The 19734-nt window shown below is 47.8% G+C and overlaps 1 protein-coding gene across 1 annotated transcript in view; it reads left to right on the top strand.

The window, feature by feature from the left end:
- The window catches only part of LOC130386131 (neurobeachin-like), an 83913-nt gene that overhangs the window by 50039 nt on the left and 14140 nt on the right, over window positions 1–19734 (top strand). The window contains exons 9-17 of the mRNA XM_056594908.1: window positions 485–682; window positions 5480–5613; window positions 6442–6550; window positions 7628–7780; window positions 11617–11785; window positions 17149–17228; window positions 17635–17697; window positions 18897–18994; window positions 19565–19657. Coding sequence (XP_056450883.1) covers window positions 485–682; window positions 5480–5613; window positions 6442–6550; window positions 7628–7780; window positions 11617–11785; window positions 17149–17228; window positions 17635–17697; window positions 18897–18994; window positions 19565–19657 — 1097 coding nt within the window. The remainder of the gene's footprint in view (window positions 1–484; window positions 683–5479; window positions 5614–6441; window positions 6551–7627; window positions 7781–11616; window positions 11786–17148; window positions 17229–17634; window positions 17698–18896; window positions 18995–19564; window positions 19658–19734) is intronic.

Raw genomic sequence — 19734 nt, 5'->3', positions numbered from 1 at the left:
ACAGGTGGAACACTGTATCTCCGGTTTGATAACCTTCCACTGTTCAGGACAGGGTCAGAGGCGTTGTTAATGGTCAGCCCTCGTATGTTACTCATATTTATGTATGTATGTATGTATGTATGTATGTATGTATGTATGTATACATACATACATATACCCTCGTATGTATGTAGGCTCATAGAGACTCATAGAGGCTGATTATGTCAACCGAATGCAGTATTATCATTAGTACATTTATATTTACACTGAGGGCATTTAGCAGACGCTTTTTATCCAAAGTGACTTACAATAGGTACATTTGTCAGAAGAAAGAGAAACAACAATATATTTATATCGGTACAGTAAGGATGTTTATAGAACCAAGTGCCAAGAACTAACAATCGTTAGGTTAACCCATTCCCTGTATACAGCAAAGATAGCTAGGATAAGACGCTACGCGATGCTAATGTGCTACATGTTCCATTTCTTTGTCTCTCCCCCACAGAGCACCTTCAAGTTCAAGTCGGAGAGCGACATCCACCTGGCGGAACACCACAAGCAGGTGCTGTACGACAGCAAGCTGGCCAACTCCATCTCCTTCACCTACAACGCCAAGGCCACGGACGCACAGCTGTGCCTGGAGTCCTCGCCCCGCGAGAACGCCTCCATCTTCGTCCACTCGCCGCACGCCCTCATGCTCCAGGTCAGCCCTTTCTCTCTGGTTCTTGTTGTCCCTTTCGGACGCTAAGAGGGGTCACACTTTACATGATCGGACGACGGGAATCCCACAGCTTCGTCCGATCGTAACGTTGTCCGTAGGGCTGGGAGATATTGTTAATGATTGTTTTTTTGTATTTCCGCATTCAAATATTTGCTTTAGTTATTAGCTCTTTTAAAGGTGCATTATGTGATTTGTGTTATTGACACCCCTAGAGGTGGGTACTGCGGTCCAGAATCACAATATTGGAGAGAGTTGCCTCCGCTAGGGGTTTGAACGGTTACAAAAAATTGTGAACGGTTACACAACCCCTTTTCTTTTTTTTCGTGCACACTGTTAACCGTTTTGTTTATTAATGAAAAAAAGTATTATTTTTTTAAAGTTAACCGCAGTCGCGCTATAGGGGGATTATTTTTTATCAACACGGCGGAAGCGCAAGCAGAATGATCGCAAAAAGAACATTTGTTTGTCCGGTTGCCATGGTTATCTCCGTGCGGTTAATTTGCAGTTGCGGTTTTTTTTACGGTTTTCGTTTACTTATTTTTCCTAAACGGTTATGATTTACTAACCGGTTAAACGTGCACACGTGTACCCGTGCACACCCCTAGCCTCCGCCTACTCCACATGGGTCGCCAGGTTGAGTAAACTGTTCGAACACAAGCGCAGGACGAGCCGAGCACAACGTTATACTTTAAGAAGGGCACTTCTTATTTTGTTGTTCTATTTTGACAATGATAAGCGACATTGAGTGCTACTCTCTAAATTTATCAGCTAATGTGTACGTTTCCATTTATTTATTGTTTGCAAAAGATAATCCTGCTGATTTGGCATCGGGCGTGATATCCTTCTGGACTCTAAACCGTCTCCATCTTTCCAGCGCAACTCCCAAGATTAACCAATGTTGGAGCGCGGCTTTGGTCATGGAGTTTATTTTGAAAGAGCACAAGGCTTTTTAGGTCGGGTAGAAGCTGGTATAATCTCCGTTGATCCAGTTTGCTTGCTTCATCGCTGGCCGCAGCCTGTGGTTTGATGGGCCAATCATAAAGGCCATTTTCTCGCTCTGCTTTTTCATAAGGCCTGAAATCAGCAGTACGGAACTTATTAAATCGGTGTATTTGACCGTCTTAGCACTGTGTTTAATTTGTATTCTTCACCGTCCCCATAAAGTCCGGTGGGCCTCTGTTTGCTCGCGCATCATTAACTCAAACTAAACCTCCAAAAGCATTTTGGCCCCTGCCCGAGCTGCCCCCCTCGCCTGAAGCTGGCGTTCTGGTGAACTCTCTAGAACAACCAGAAGAACCTCTGCTCAGCCACTTGGGCTTCTGTTGACCCGATCAGAACCCGTTTCAAAGTCCCCTTGTGCTTAAAATGACCCCGTCCATTCTTCGAAGAGAGAGGCACGAATAACAGAAGACAAATGAAGGAACTGCAAGCTCTTGGTGAATGATGAGTGAATGAAGGAGCTGATCTAACCCTAACCCAGTCAGAACATAGCCTGGTAATGATGAGGGTGAGCAGAATAGTCTAGCCACCGGTCAACGTGTGCGGGGCAGATCAATAAACCATAGTAAACCGTTTTGCTATTAACCAAAACAGATAGCTGTGAAATACACAACACAGCGTTTTAGTAGCAGTCAATAAAACAATTATTATAATTGGAAAATAAATTCAGTTCAAACAAAAATTAATCCACCAGGGGTTTCAAAATTAAATGCCCAAAAATAAGGAACAATTGAGATTCCTTTAGACTCTCAATCTCTGAAAACGAATAAACCACACGTTCTTCTGCAATTCTGTTTCCTGTTTTCCCGTTCCTTGAGTCCAGTCCAGTCACCAGCGCACACGTACCCCCTGCTAGACACTTAGCGTCACGTAGCGTCGTGTCCAGCCATCATGGTACACTCCCACTGTAATCAAGGTTTAGTGTATAATAATCAACGTATTTGGCAGCTATATCAATGTTTAAACGAGGCCAAATGAAACCAGAAAGCTCTACTTACCAATTATAGTGTCTCGGTAATTTAATAAACATTCAACGAACAGGTTGCAATGTTTTATTTTATTTTATGCCTGTCCCCATCTGTCCCCTTAAAAGCGCTTGTGTGACTTTCTTGAATAGCTTTATTCCTGGCTATAGTTTAAACAAAGAATTGCACAATGTTCAACCCATCTATTTGCTCATTGTTAAAAGGCTAGCAAGGGGTTGTGATGAAGTGGCGTGAGTGAGTTAAAGCATTTGAGTGGTGGATTCAGTGTGTTTACATGAGCGTGTGTTAGAGAACCAGAGACAGTTTTAATGCGTTTTAATGACGGTGGCTAATGGCAATGCCAGGAGCGAGCTGGCTACAATACAATGCTACAGTTAATGGTGCACTAGATACTTACTTTCTACCCTGATCCCTCAGAATGCACATAATCCAAAAGTACTGTCTAAACACTTGACTGGATTGTTGATATCCCCCCCCCCCCAACTTTAACTTAGCTGCATCATCAGACCTCTGCCACCAAGTTTCAAATGTTTGCTTACATCTCAGAAGCCTCACACTTCATATATACCTTAGAGCCCTTAGCTCACAGATAATTTAATGTTTTATCCTTACTTTTTTTTACATTAGTGCCTATCAGCTCTCAATGATATGGTTAGCCAAGTTAAGTCATCAACATGCCCCGAGGATGTGATGGCTGTTTGACCTCTTTTCATTACTTAATTAAAAACTGTTTTAGTCTAACTTCTCCTTTAAAAAAGATATATTTAGATCCCTTCCCTCTGAATAATTACAGACCTGACTGATAACCTCCATTTTCATCCAAGATCATAGAAAAAGCTCCCAAAAAATTTGCTGCCAAATAAGTAGCCCATCTGACAAATAATATTTTTTTTTGAAATATTCCAATCTGGCTTTGGATCCCTCCACAGAGAGAGGGAGAATGAGGCCGCCATTTAGACAGTGTGTAATGAACTCCTGCTTAATGGAGATGCTGGGGAGTTCTCCATCTTAGTTATTTTGGACATCACAGCTGCCCTCAACACCGTCGATCATAACTTAATCATTAACTGACAGGAAAGGCAGGCAGGTATCAGTGATGTGTCCTTTAACTAGTTCTGGTCCTGCTTATTTATTAGATGCCTCTCTATGGCAATGGCGGGCTCAGTTTTCCACTCCCCACAGACATATTCCATGGGGTCCCACAGGGTTCAATTCTAGGTCCCTTTTTTCTCTCCATCCATAGGCTCCCTCTCGGTGTCATCATCTGCAGATATAACGTCCAGTTTCACTGTCACGCGATGACACACAGCTTTACATTTGGGCCGGTGTCCAGTCTAATATAGCAGCCCTCCACAAGTGTAATAAAATACTGGATGTCTGGCAACCTTTGCCAATTAAACCATCCAAAAACTGACATCATTGTACTTGGTTTAAGGCAGAGAGAACTCGTAAAAAAAACTTGGAGAACTCGTGTATCCTATTTCATATTTCTATCATTCGAGAAATACAGCCACGGTCAGGTCTTTCATTTCCCCCTCCCAAAAAAAATCCGGAGAAACTCATCCATGCGTGTATTTCCTTCTGCCTTGACGATGGCAGCCCCCTGTATGCCTGTCATATTCAGAAATCAAACCACCGCATTCAGTTAGTCCAAAATGCTGCACCTCAGCTATTACTCCAATCTGAAACTTTAACCGTATCCCCCCTTTTTCAGCAGATTATTTTAGTTTAATTATTTTTACTAGTTTTAAGGCCAGGCATTGGCTGGCCCCTCCCTATAGTTCTGGTCTTCTATCCTATGAGTCTTGACGCAGACTGACGTCCATTGATAGGGAGTGGCATGCCAGTCCACAGTCTAGGCTCACAACCACAGCGGACGACAAGGCCTTTGCGTTTTTTTGCTGTTCCCGAGACTTTTGATCGATCTGCCAGAGAAGTTGAGGCTTGCAAAGTCTGGTCCCCATCGCATTTAACCTCTTTGGACAAATTTGTTCAGGAACCTTTGTTGTGTGGTATTTTACCTGTGTGTGCGTTTTGTAATTGCTGCTGTGAGGCAGTGTGATACCTTTATATCGGGTGATGTGTTTCCTGTTTGGGGGTCTGTATTGACTGCTGTGAGGGACTTTGTTTCCTGTGTCTGAAAAAAATGTGGTAAAGTTATTATTATTATTTGATTTGTGTGCCAATATGTTTCATATTTGGCAACCCGGGGTACTTGGAGAATAGTGAATCATAACACATTTCAAAGGAGAGCATCCTGGCTGCAGCAGTGTTGTCGGGAACACCAGCGATTCGACTTGGTGTGTTTCCTTCGTGTTATATAGCTCCTTTTAACAAAATAACATACATCAGGCGTTTTGGGACAGGGAGAAAAATAGCTTTTAATGTGGACATGAGAACCAGAGCATCCACTGTGATCAGAGGACGTATCAGACGGTTTAATGGTAATGCAACCTTAAAGTCAAGATGTTCACCTGTTCAAGGACAAGGCTGGTGTGAGGTAGTGTGCTTGTGGGCGTGCATGCTGATGCCCTGATGCTCACAAACAAAGCTCACTGACACACTGCCTTGTGTTTGTGTGTGTGTGTGTGTGTGTGTGTGTGTGTGTGTGTGTGTGTGTGTGTGTGTGTGTGTGTGTGAGTGTATATGTATGTGTTTGTGATTGTGAGTGTGTGTGCCTGTGTCATTGTTTATTTTTGTGTGTATATGTGTCATTGTGTGTCTGTGCATGTGCGCATGTGTGTGTGTGTGTGTGTGGGTGTGGGTGTGGGTGGGTGTGTGTGTGGTTCCCCAGGACGTGAAGGCCATCGTGACCCACTCCATCCACAGTGCCATCCACTCCATCGGGGGCATCCAGGTCCTGTTTCCCCTGTTCTCCCAGCTGGACTACCGGCAGCTCAACGACAGCTCCGTGGACACCAGCGTCTGGTCAGCCCCAGCACCGTCTCGTTACTGCTAGCATCGAGCTAATTAAGCGAACCACACACTGTCTAGTTAGCGCTAGCATCTAGCTAATTAAGCTTACCAAACACTGTCTAGTTAGCGCTAGCATCAAGCTAATTAAGCTTACCAAATCCTGTCTAGTTAGCGCTAGCATCGAGCTAATTAAGCAAACCACACACTGTCTAGTTAGCACTAGCATCGAGCTAATTAAGCTTACCAAACACTGTCTAGTTAGCGCTAGCATCAAGCTAATTAAGCTTACCAAATACTGTCTAGTTAACGCTAGCATCGAGTTAATTAAGCTTACCAAACACTGTCTAGTTAGCGCTAGCATCGAGCAAATTTAGCAAACAAAACACTGTCTAATTAGCGCTAGCATTGAGCTAATTAAGCTAACAAAACACTGTCTAATTAGCGCTAGCATCGAGCTAATTAAGCTAACCAGACACTGTCTAGTTAGCGCTAGCCTTGAGCTAATTTAGCTAACCAAACACTGTCTAGTTAGTGCTAGCCTTGAGTTAATTAAGCTAACCCAAACGGGCCAAGCGGTGCAGAGCACAGCTTATGGAAGGGAATGAAATATGGAAATGAAGCCCCTGATTTGGCCGTTTGTCAACACATAGTGCTCTGTGCCGATCGGGGGAACAATCATTTTGATACAGAAAGTGGACAGCAAATCTAACCGAATACAGGAATGAGAAAACAAAACGCTAATTTACTGTTTGCGTGTGTGCGTGGGTTTGTCTGTATGTGCGTATGTGTGTGTGTGCGCGCGTGTGTGTGTCTGTGTGTGTGTGTATGTGTGTGCTACAGTGCTACATTGCTAGCCTTCCTGGTGGAGCTTCTGAAGAGCTCGGTGGCCATGCAGGAGCAGATGCTGGGAGGGAAAGGCTTCCTCGTGATTGGCTACCTCCTGGAGAAGGTCCGTGTCTGCCTGCAGGGATGGCTGTTCCTTTACATCTTAACACCGGAGCTCCCAAAGGAACTCCGCTTCTATAACTCAGCTTCCGTCTCATGCCTGAAGCTGTGATTCTACTTGTCTTACTGGCCCAATCCCATTTCTACCCCTTCCCCCTTCCCCTTACCCCTTCAAAACAAGGGGGAGGGGTAAGGGGTAGAAATGGGATTGGGCCATTGTGTATGCAGTATATCTTCTGTATTTCTTTGGTCGGTTTGTAAAGAATATTTAAATGCTTGACCTTTTTCGTTTCATTCTTATTCCATCGAGTACTTTCTGTTCGGACACCCTAATTCCCTGTCTCGGATGAATAATAGAGTACATTTTATTCCATGTTATACGTTCTCGTTAGATATTTCTATGTTTCCTTCTCTCTGCGAGGCTCTTGGTCGGATGTTTAGTTTTTTGCTACGTGGATGATTTTCAGGAAGGTTTCGTTATGTTGATGCGGAGATGAGAAGCCTTTAAATGATTGACAAACAGTTTAGTGGCCCGGCTAATAAATGATATTGAAATAGGCAGCGTGGTAATCGTAAGTAATTCTGTGTCACTTTGATTTGACTGCGAGAGATCCCTTTGAAAAGCCAGACGGGCAAAGGCAGACCCCGATATAGAAAATCTACAAGCTCTCTTTAAAGTGCTTTTGGATATTAAATATGTGAAACCGTCCGGCAGTACGGTTTAATATTGAAAGCACTTTGTCACAACTCCACAGGCTCTAATGTAATCTCACTCAGCACAAATCAGCATCTTCCACCTACACTGGCGAACTTTGTCCAAACCAAATAGGCTAAATTCGTAAAACTAATTCCTTTACGTCCTATAAAGTAAAAAATATCTATAACAATAATCAAACACATTAATAATAAATATATAACCCAATAAATGATAACCAATAAGAACAATAAAAATGAGTCACAAGACAATAACGTTCGTCTCGTTTAAACAAAAGCGTTTTTTGTAGTTGGCGTGAAAGAGTTGCCGGTTGTCTAGTGACGTCACTTCCTGTTGTCACTTCCTGTGGCCCGCCCCCCCCTCCAGTCGTCCCGGGTGCACATCACCAGGGCGGTGCTGGAGCAGTTCCTGTCCTTCGCCAAGTACCTGGACGGCCTGCCCCACGGCGCGCCGCTGCTCAAGCAGCTGTGCGACCACGTCCTGTTCAACGCCGCCATCTGGATCCACACCCCCGCCAAGGTCAGCCACCCCACCCACCTACAACCCTGCACCACCACCATCACCCCCAGCACCTCCACCTCTGCTCCTTGTGTGTGTGTGTGTGTGTGTGTGTGTGTGTGTGTGTGTGTGTGTGTGTGTGTGTGTGTGTGTGTGTGTGTGTGTGTGTGTGTGTGTGTGTGTGTGTGTGTGTGTGTGTGTGTGACGTGTGCACTTGTGTGCATCGTGCCTGTGTGGGTACCACTTTGGTAAAGTTTTCGTGTGTGTGCGTGCGTGGGTTTGTGTGCGTGTTTGTGCTTCTGTGTGTGTGTGTGCTTGAGTGTGTGCGAGTGTGCACGTGTGCCTTTGTGAGTGGGTACCACTTTGGATAGTTTTGATTGTGTCTGTATGTGTGTGTGTGTGTGTGTGTGTGTGTGTGTGTGTTTGTGTGTGCATCGTGCCTATGTGGGTACCACTTTGGTATAGTTTTAGTGTGTGTGCGTATGTGGGTTTGTGTGCGTGATTGTGCTTCTGTGTGCGTGTGTGTGTGTGTGTGTGTGTGTGCGCGTGTGTGCGTGCATCGTGTCTCTAAGGATACTACCATGGTATAGTTCTGAGTGTGAAAGTCTGTGTGTGTATATCATTGTCTGTAAATGTTTTCAAATTTCCTTTGGAGATGGGAGGCAGAACTCTGTGTACCTCACCGGGGGAAATTCTGGGTTATGAACAGAGAGGAAAGGGGAGAGCATGTAGAACGACGCGGAGAGAGATGGACTGAAACAGGCCATATTCTGAATTCTCTTAGTATGAAGGAGAGATCTGTCGGGGGAGTTCCTGTCAGACACAGAGGAGGGAAGAAGGAAACAATGCCATTCTCCCTCAAGGCCAGGACATGTATTCCATGAAAGACCTATTGTCTAAATGCAGAATCCTAGCATACAATATCAACCGTTATACGCAGTCGCAGAGCTTCACGGTCGTATCACTCGGAAAACTTTACTTTGGTTGAATCATCAGGTATGCAGACTAGGATTTAGATTAACTATAAATACCCTCGCATCAGTCACAACAGTTTATACTGGTTTTCACGACCAGTTGTGCGGCTCCACTGGTCTACGTTCCATGGCAGACGTTTTGGTTTTAAAGCAGCAGAATGGGATCGAAACGAGTCCACTGACAGCTCGCCAACTGACAGCGGCCTAGTGAATGCCATTCCTCGTCGTTCCGATGCTATTCAAGCTTAAAGATAGCTCTCCGGTTAGCCGTGGCTACAGTTTTACAGTAATACATATGAAATAATGGTAGTAAAACAAATTAATGGGATCGAAAGTGCCTTTGAAGGTACCCTAAGAGGCTGGTCCTTACGATAAGATATATATAATAGACATAATATACATCAGCGGGTGGGGTGAGAACACAATTCATAATGTAACAAAGATAGGGTTTATGTGGCACGGTGGGCTTTGAGCATTTTCAATCCATCTATCTGTCTGTCTATGTATGTCTGTCTGTCTGTCTGTCTGTCTGTCTGTCTGTCTGTCTGTCTGTCTGTCTGTCTGTCTGTCTGTCTGTCTGTCTGTCTGTCTGTCTGTCTGTCTGTCTGTCTGTCTGTCTCAGTCTATCTATCTCAGTCTATCTATCTATCTATCTGTCTGTCTGTCTGTCTGTCTGTCTGTCTGTCTGTCTGTCTGTCTGTCTGTCTGTCTGTCTGTCTGTCTGTCTGTCTGTCTGTCTGTCTGTCTCAGTCTATCTATCTATCTATCTATCTATCTATCTATCTATCTATCTATCTATCTATCTATCTATCTATCTATCTATCTATCTATCTATCTATCTATCTATCTATCTATCTATCCATCTCAGTCTATCTATCCAACTATCTATATCCATCAATCTTTTTATCTATCTGTCTTGCTCTATCCCTTATAGTCTTTATATATCTATCCATGTATCTATCTATGTGTCTGTCTCACCATTCCATTCCTCAGCTCACTCTTTCCTTCTCTCTCTCTGTAAGTCTCTCTCCCTGTCTCTCTCGCTCTGAACTAGATGTGAGTATAAGTGGCATCCCTGCTGGGTCCGTCAGTTCCGTACTTCAATTATTTTCCTCACTTCCTGCCTCCCTGTCTCCTCCCCTGTGCCCCTGCGCCGTGATTGGCTCCTGGGGGGGGGGGGGGGGGAAACGGTGCGAGTCTCCAGGGCTTTGCTGAGCCGGGATTGGAGAAAACACAACCTGGCAGCTGCTGCTGCCGCATCCGAGAGAGAGGGAGGGATGGAGAGGGAGGGACAGAGAGAGAGAGAGTCTCTTGATAGTTGACCTCAGTGTTCCCACTGAGCCAGGTTGACCTTAGGTAACCCTCCGCCATCGGACGGATAGAGTCTGACGCACTGGGAGGCTGGTGGCCGGTAACCAGAGGATACTGGGAGAAGGCTTTCTGCTCCCCCTTGATCCCGGCGATGTAATGGCCCGTCACAGTTTGACTGCGGTTAACTCCCTTGGATTTACCACCGCATCCAGTTAAGTTTATTAAACCCAGAGCGTTGAAGGTCTTCGCAGAACCCCCCCAGAGTTCAGAAGACAGTTCACACCACCAAGCCCCCCCCCCCCCCTAAAATAATGAGGGGCCCACAAAATGGAAGAAGGAAGGCACACAGAGTCAGGGATAGGTCAGGGGTCACTGCGGGGTCGTGGAATGCAGGCTGCATGTAAACCAAACGAGGCAATCACAGTCAGCCCGAACATGATGTAATCTTTTAATCTCATTTCTCCTCCAGATTCCTTCCCTGACTGGGCCTCATTATAGTTCCTGTACTCCCCCCTGCCCTGACCATGCAAATCCACCTCTAAGAGTCTTATCAATCGCTAATTAATTCACGTTGATTTCGGCAACAAAAAAAACAACCCCCCCCCCCCCCAGCACAGTAAAAGCCTAATCACAGACTTTTACTGTTTTCTCTTGGCTCCCAGACAAAACAATCATCAAACCTCATTCTCGCATTCTTGGCTTTTGTCCTGCGCGCCTCACGCAAAAAGGTGGTCAGCACCCTGTCGCCCGTTTGGGTTAATGTGTCGGAGCGCGTTGAGCCAGGCGGCCCGGGCCCGAATGAAGATGAACAGCTCTCCTCTGTGCGCCCCCGTCTTCACGCCGCCTCTCATGCCCAGTGACCCACAGCCCTGGTGGCGTTCCAGCGTTGCCCGCCAGATTCGGTCGGTGGGACCTCGCCGTGCCCAGGAAGTCCTTGTGATGTAATCAAGGCCATTGAAGACGGCCCCCTGCCCTCTCCGTTCTTCCCGGCGTGGTACCGCGCTGGCTCGGGGTCCCGTGGCCGCTTCTCCTTAATTCCGGCGATTAGATGCGGACGCCTCTCCGGGGCTGGGCCGCTGAATGGAGCCTCGGTAAACGCTGAGCCCGTTAACACTGTTCCTTGATTAGGGCGAGATTAAGGCGAACGAGGTGGTGGAGGCCTGCGCTCAGTGGACGTTTGATTTGGCCACTCTTTTTAAATGTGTGTGTGTGTGTGTGTTTTCGTGTGGGTGTGTGTTTGTGTCTGTGTGTCCAGGGAGGTTTGTGTGAATGAGTGTGTTTGTGTGTGTGTGTGCATGTGTCTGCGTGTGTTTGTGTGTGTGTGTGCATGGATGTTACATATGCATTCATAAACGGTTTACATTGCTTTCTGTGTTTTTGTATTATCTGGATATGACTTGGTACGTTTCCATGTGTTAATATTTGGATGTTTGCTCTTCTGTGTGTCTGTGTGTGTGTGTGTGTGTGTGTGTGTGTGTGTGTGTGTGTGTGTGTGTGTGTGTGTGTGTGTGTGTGTGTGTGTGTGTGTGTGTGTGTGTGTGTGTGTGTGTGTGTGTGTGTTTTGGCACGCAGGTCCAGCTCTCCCTGTACACATACCTGTCGTCAGAGTTCATCGGCACGGCGACCATCTACACGACCATCCGGCGCGTGGGCACGGTGCTGCAGCTCATGCACACGCTCAAGTACTACTACTGGGCCTGCAGCCCCCTGGAGTGTAGTGGCATCACGCCCAAGGGCCTCGGTACGCACACAGGCACGCACGCACGCACGCACGCACGCACGCATAGAGACAGACACACACACACACACACACACATAGAGACAGACACACACACCACACACATAGAGACAGACAGACAAACAGACCAACAGACAGACAGACAGACAGACACAAACAAAGAGAGACACACACTCACACATACAGACACGCACACTCACACGCATATAGACACACACACAGACACACACATACAGACACACACACAGACACACACTCACACACACAGACACACACTCACACAGACACACAATCACACATACAGTCACGCACACATACAGTCACGCACACAGACATACAGACACACACACATACATGCAGACACACACAAACACGCGTACAGACACGCATATACAGACACACAAACCAACATGCATGAAGACACATAGACACGCACACTCACACAAACACACATACAGACATGCACGCACGCATAATTTGAAGCTGCATACAAACAAACGAACACAAACAGAAGTGAACCTTCACACAATCTATAGGGTAATTATGTATGGGAAGTGTAATTAAAGTAATTATTATAATTTTATTCATTGCTTTATTCAGTGTGTCTACATCTGTATCTATATATAGACACACACCGACCAAACAACTCTGCTGGACTTGGATGTCAGTTTGGCATAAATTAAGAAGAAACAAAATGGAAGGTCGGAGAGAGAGAGAGAGAGAGAGAGAGAGAGAGAGAGAGAGAGAGAGAGAGAGAGAGAGAGAGAGAGAGAGAGGGGCAACATCAGAAACCTGAAAGCCTTTTTCGTCTTGAAGTAGCTTTCCTCTCAGCGTGGAAAAAGTAGCCCAGCCCTGTTTCCATCCATGCGTCGATGTGGAATTTTGTTCAGGGGTCCGTGTAATACTCTATTATTACCACTCCTCTCCCATTCTGCTCCTTCTACACCTTATTTATTGACTGCTAAGCCTTCGTTGTCACGAGAAGGCCTTGACGGCATCCGTACTTGAGAGGAGAGTATACGGGCCTGAGGGATTATATGTGTCAGCCGCGCCAGAGCCGTAGCTGTTATTCAGAGACCTAATCAGAAAGGTTAATGCTGTAGTTCGGAGATGGAAACGTACACTAGTAAGCTCACACAGGATGTTTTTTGGGAGGATCAAAAGAAAGACGCTGAATAACATGTTAGTAACAGTGCGTTTAACCGTCGCGCGTGCTTGCCGCGTTATCACCATGCGCGTATATAGGATATATGTTTTATTGAAACGGCGATCCACTGAATCACAGCAGTGCCATGTTAAAACAACCGCTCAGCCCGCACGTCAATTAAGGTAATACATTTGTGAGCAAGCTCTCGAAATTAATCAACCCTCCTCCTCTTTGGCGAACCGACTCCCCCCCTCCCCCGGCTCTGGGCTCAGGATACGCTTCCCCCGGTTGCCATGGCAACAGCGACGTGATTGATGGATCTAAGGGAGCCTTTGGAATTTTTAATCAAAGTCTGGCGGCCTCCCCTTCTGTGCGTGGACGTGGATGCTGTTTGCCTCGCTGGCTGTAGTGCTAATAGAAGTGCTGCTGGAACTGGCGGTAATTAGCGCCAGCGACGAGCTAATGGCGGGACAAAGGCAAAACGGATGAGCTCGTTGTGGTTCTGAAGTCCGCCCTCGGCCGCACTCTACCACAGAGAGTGTGTGTGATTTGCATTGATGAGCCACATCTTTATTTATGAATCTGATCTTTCCTGAAGACAAAAACAAAACGACCCAGTAGGGGTACTCATATATTTTTAACGCGTTGGATTCCCCCTCAGCCCAGAAAAAAAAAAAGCCCTGCTTTCGACACGCTGCTTCAAAGGACCGACGGTTCGAGCCGATCGCGAGCGAGCGCTTTGATTTGATTCCAGTGGTTGAATCTCCTCCCCCTCTTTCCTCCCGCCCCTCCCTCCCTCTCTTCCCTCCCTAAGCCTAACCTTTCGCCTTGCGCAACGCACACACACACACTCACACACTCACACACTCACACACTCACACACTCATGCACACTCATGCGCTCACGCCAAGCGAAAGCCACCGGACTGAGCGTGACTCGCCGGTATAGCCCCGTGGGTTTAACCGCGTCCACCGTGACTCGCGTGAGTAACGACGTGTGACCGGCGCACACAGCAGATGTTGACGTGCAAGCGTGCGCGCTGGGCCGCGGCTGATCGATGGGGGCGGGCCCGCGTCCTTGCGGCCCGGGGCGTTGAGTGGCTTCATCGGGATTCTCCGACGGGCTCCCGTTCAGCTTTCATACGGGATATGAATAAACCATGAAAAGTACTGTCCCAATCCGATGACAAAAGAAAGGGAAAATGGAATCAGACACACACACGCACGCCCCACACACGCACACACCGTCACCTGGGGAGACGGCGGGAAAGGCGTGGGATTAAATATCACTGAAACTGCATTGTCATGCCGGAGATGGTTGAATGCGTAGGTTTCTCTCTATCTCTCTCTCTCACTCTTGATGTCTCTCTCTCTCTCTCTCTCTCTCTCTCTCTCTCTCTGGCGCTGGCTCTCGCTGTGTCTCTCTCTCTCTCTCTCTCTCTCTCTCTCTCTTGCTCTTGCTCTTGCTCTCTCTCCCTCGCTCTTGCTCCTCTCTCTCTCGCTCTCTCTCTCTCTCTCTCTCTCTCTCTCTCTCGCTCTCGCTCTTGCTTCTCTCTCTCTCTCTCTTTCTCTCTCTCTCGCTCTTGCTCCTCTCCCTCTCTGTCTCGCTATCGTTCATGCTCTCTCTCTCTCTTGCTCTTGCTCCTCTGCCTCTCTCTCTCGCTCATGCTCTCTCTCTCTCTCTCTTTCTCTCTCGCTCTCGCTCTCGCTCTCACTCTATCTGTGTCTTTCTGCCCCACTGCGTTCTCTTTGAAAGGCCGCCCCTGCTAAGCCTCCTCCCACACACTCGCTATTCCCAAAAAACGGTAAACTGCCGTCGGTAAAAAAATGTGATTCACTCAGCAGTCAGTCTGCGCTGGACCGCCGCGGTGCTCCGTACCTCGGCCTGAGGCTGAGATGGCCTCGGACGGCCTGAGGAAGAACACTTAACCCAACGTAACAAGACGTTGAATGCGTTAGACGCAGCACAGCATCAAAGGCACTTGGACAGTCAGTGGTGCAGTCATTGTTTAACCCCGTTTGCGAAAGAAGCGTAGGATCGAATACTGGTTGGTCAAACACGACCTCCTAAGGGTCTGTTATTTCTGAACGGGAGACCGCCGCCATGAGTGACAGGTCTTTGCTATGGACGCTATTTCTAATTAAATGTTTTAAATGGGAGCAACATTCTCTTATTCGATTTTTGGTGATTTATTTAGTCACCAGCCGGGTAATTAAAGCAGGCTCAGGCCTTCAGGTTGAGTCAGGACCTGCCTCATGCCGTCAGGGTCTAGTCCTCCATAACGACCGGCTCTGTGTGCATTATCCCTGACTTAGTAAAGCTTAACGTACCCAACGTGAAATGCGCGCGCGGGGGGAAACCCATCGGGCATTTGAGTAGGATACGACCGACTTTAAAGGTGACCTGATAATCGGCTTCTTCTGACATCAAAAGTGGGCTCTCCACCTAGATGTATGACGGATCGACGAGCGACATTTAGTATTACATTTGCTACAGTCCACTGGGTAGGCTGGTAGACTGATCTATCCAGCACACATCTAGGTGGTCAGTTGTGATGTCAGAAGAGGCAGATTTTCAAATGGCTGGTAATGGCTAATCACACTCGCACCTGATTGTATAAAATGTATAATATACCTTTAAAGCAGCACCTTGAGGAACCCACCCCCCCCCAAAAAAAAGTCTCTTTGACCTGGATCAAAAACACATAACGCTGCGATAATCGGCGTGGCTATCGCAAGGCTTTCATCTCTCCGATGCGTCCGTCCGTACCTGACATCCTGAAAGGGATGTGCAATATCCATCCCCGGTGGGAGATTTATGTCGGGAGGAGGAGAGGCGGGGAATCTTAAGATGGCGCCCGTTGCCTCCTGGGGTGTGGTGTTCCAGGTCGGGCGTTTAGCAGTAACTCAGGAGCGACGGCAGAGGCCACGGGCGTAAATCTATTAAATCATCATTTAGATGTCTGGCTTTCGCTCAGCAGGAACGCTATGAGGCCGTCTTTATGTGATGTCTCTGTTGTCTTCGGCGTTTTGAGGTGAAGGCGAATCGGCTAATTAACGCGCGTGGCTGACGGCGGCCTTTCTGCTTACGCGGTCGACATTCACTTGATTAACCTCGTTACGTGATCGGTTGGCTATAAGGTGTACAGACGTCACATCTGGTTACGTTTGAGCAGTACTTAACAAGGTTTTGGATCTCTTGATGATAGTGTGTGTATGTTTCTGTGTGTGTGTGTGGGGGGTGTTTGGGTGGGTGTGTGTGTGTGTGCAGGGCCGTTGCACCAAAACCTGGGCCCTGTATACAAGAGGTACTGATGCCCCCCCCCCCCCCCCGAATTCCCCCTACTAGCCCCCTGCGCTGAATTGTTGGGGGGGGGGGGGAACGTGGCCGTGTGCGACTCCTAACACTATGGGCTGGTGGATAATTCGAAATAATATATATATATATATATATATATATATATATATATATATATTATTATTATTTTTTTTTTTTTTGGCCATGGGCCCCCCCTCTGCCTTGGGCCCCCCCACGACTGCCTCACTTTCCCCCGCAGTCCGTCCTCCTGTGTGTGTGTGAGTTCTGAACATTCGCGTGTTTCTGTGTGTGTGTGGGGGGTGTTTGGGTGTGGGTGTGTGTGTGTGTGTGTGTGTGTGTGTGTGTGAGTTCTGAACATGTGCGTGTACTCCACGCGTGCCTAAAGCTCTCCGCCAAACAAACGTCTAATTTATTCGACTTGATTAGCGTCCGCCGGAGAGAAAGCGGCCCGTGAATGTGTGCACTCGCCGGTTATCGCGCATTTGCATGGAGTTAACATTGAACAATTCATTCATTGTTGTGGTGAGTGCCGGCACTTGGACGCGCACTCGTCACAGTCAGAAACAACAGAGAGATGAAAAGGAGGGAAATAAGCATGCGCTTGTGTGCGTGGGGCCCACTGCTTCAAGTTAAGTGGCGAATCATTTTGAATAATGTTGGCAGAGAGCAACGTCGTCTACTCCACACGCCAGTATGCAACTCGAGTCAGAGTGACCGACCAGTGGTGAACGTCCTCCTGTTCATTACCACAGCTCATCTCTTGTCTCTGTGTGTGTGTGTGTGTGTGTGTGTGTGTGTGTGTGTGTGTGTGTGTGTGTGTGTGTGTGTGTGTGTGTGTGTGTGTGTGTGTGTGTGTGTGTGTGTGTGTGTGTGTGTGTGTGTGTGTGTGTGTGTCTCACAGACGGGCCGCGGCCGACCCAGAAGGAGATCATCTCGCTGCGAGCGTTCATGCTCCTGTTCCTCAAGCAGCTCATCCTGAAGGTACGCTGCCTACTCTTCCTCGTGACAGGCCCCCTCTTCCTTTGTCACCTATTTTGTACAAACTGCCACCCGGTAGACGTGCGTGCATCACCGAACGGGAGGGGGGGGGGAGGACCGAGCCACGCACTCCCTACCTGCCTATCTGTCAGTGTGTGGGTGTGTGCTTTTAATACCGGTCCTTGTCACAGCAGAGGCGCATACACGCGAGATGCAGCCAGCCCTCCCTCTCCCTCTATGTGCTTCAAAGGCTGCGGTGGCTGGAGCCGCTTCACCTCAGGGTGGAGGAAACGGTTTCATGTGAATGTAAATGTTTGAGGTGTCTGCTGTTGGGGGGGGCGCCCCGGTGACGCTGGCTCTTGGGGGGGCTGCTGTTGTGGTTTATTTTATTTTTTTCCTCTTCCTCCAGGATCGAGGTGTGAAGGAGGATGAGCTGCAGAGTATTCTGAACTACCTGTTGACTATGCATGAGGTAAACACCGCACCCACCCACACACACACACACACACACGCGTGTGTGTAGGCGCGCACACACACACACACACACACACACACACACACACACAGTAACATGTGACTTGTCACCCACTGGGAGAAAATGGCAGGCAGGGGAGATAAGACATGACAGGGAGAGGCTACAAAAGAAGTGAGGGAGGGCGAGATGGTGGAAAATTGGTGCCTTTGAAAAACCGAGAGAGAGAGAGAGAGAGAGAGAGAGAGAGAGAGAGAGAGAGAGAGAGAGAGAGAGAGAGAGAGAGAGAGAGAGAGAGAGAGAGAGAGAGAGAGAGAGAGAGAGAGAGAGAGAGAGAGAGAGAGAGAGAGAGAGAGAGAGAGAGAGAGAGAGATGAAAAGTGGTGCTGCAGCCGCCGACTAAACGTATATGTAGATGACGACGCCACTTAAACCAGTTGCCGGTAACGCTCATCCTCCACGCTGCTGTGACAGCCGGGAGGATAGCATAACAACGAGGCGCAGCGGCCCACTCCTCTGCAGCAATTACCTTGTGTCAACTCTCCCTATTCACGCTCCAGACCTGCATCACCTGTTCCCTTTGCATCGGACCCGCCTCTCTCTCTGTGTGTCTCTCTCTCGCTGTCTCTCTCTCTCGCTGTCTCTCTCTCTCGCTGTCTCTCTCTCTCGCTGTCTCTCTCTCTCGCTGTCGCTCTCTCTCGCTCTCTCTCTCTCTCTCTGTGTGTCTCTCTCTCTCGCTGTCTCTCTCTCTCGCTGTCTCTCTCTCTCGCTGTCTCTCTCTCTCTCTCTCTCTCTCTCTCTCTCCCTCTCTCTCTTGCTCTCTCTCTCTCTCTCTCTCTCTCTCTCTCTCTCTCTCTCTCTCTCTCTCTCTCTCTCTCTCCCTCTCTCTCTTTCTCTCGCTCTCGCTCTCGCTCTCGCTCTCTCTATCTCTCTCTCCACTTCTCCCTCTCTCTCTCTCTCTATCTCTCGCTCTCTCTCTCTCTATCTCTCTCTCCACTTCTCTCTCTCTCTCTCTCTCTCTCTCTCTCTCTCTCTCTCTCTCTCTAAACCTCTCCCTTTCTCCCTGCTCCGTTCTTCCCTCCCGTTACAATTACAATTTTTCCCAATCACACGCACCTCTCTCGCCTCCCTCTGATGATCTGTTCCACCCTCCCTCCCTCTCTCCCCCTCCCTCCCCTGGTCTGGTTACCGTGCCGACAGGATGAGAACATCCATGACGTGCTCCAGTTGCTGGTGGCTCTGATGTCGGAGCACCCGGCCTCCATGATCCCTGCCTTCGACCAGCGCAACGGCATCAGGTGGGCAACGCGACACACACACACGAGTCACACGGAGGGACACTGAGTGTCTTCAATGTTGACCAGATTGACAAAACATATGAATATAAACATACAACTATACAATTGTGAAATGATTTAGGTCCCATTTTAACATTTTAACATTTACAAATAAAAAGCGAGTTATTTTTATCTTATTTGCTTAATATACATGGGCACAAACACACGCACACAAAACACTCTAACATACTTACTCACTCTCACTCACTCTCACATTCACCCTCACACACACCAAAAATCACATACCCCAGACAGACAGACACACAGTCACTCAGACACACACACACACACACACACACACACACACACACACACACACACACACACACACACACACACACACACACACACACACACACACACACACACACACACACACACAAAAGGCTTTAGTGTCGTTTTAATCGAAAGCGTTGTGTTTCGTTGGCCTGTCGTGATGAATAATCCTCTAACTCATTTCTGCATTTCTTTGCTCTCACTCTCACTTAGCGTTGGATTGTACAGTAATGGAGCGCCTGATGTTGCTTGCAGGGTGATCTGCAAGCTGCTGGCATCCAAGAGCGAGAGCATCAGAGTCCAAGCCCTCAAAGTCCTGGGCTACTTCCTCAAGCACCTCGGTCACAAGTCAGTATCCCAGCATGCACTCCTGTAGTCCTAAACTAGCAGTGTTAACGCACGGCGGGAACACAGGGTTACCTGTG

Source organism: Gadus chalcogrammus, chromosome 7 (genome assembly GCF_026213295.1).
Source record: "Gadus chalcogrammus isolate NIFS_2021 chromosome 7, NIFS_Gcha_1.0, whole genome shotgun sequence".
In the NCBI taxonomy this organism is placed as follows: Eukaryota; Metazoa; Chordata; class Actinopteri; order Gadiformes; family Gadidae; genus Gadus; species Gadus chalcogrammus.
The sequence above is the reverse complement of the archived record's forward strand: the minus strand, read 5'-3'. Positions and strand labels throughout refer to the sequence as shown.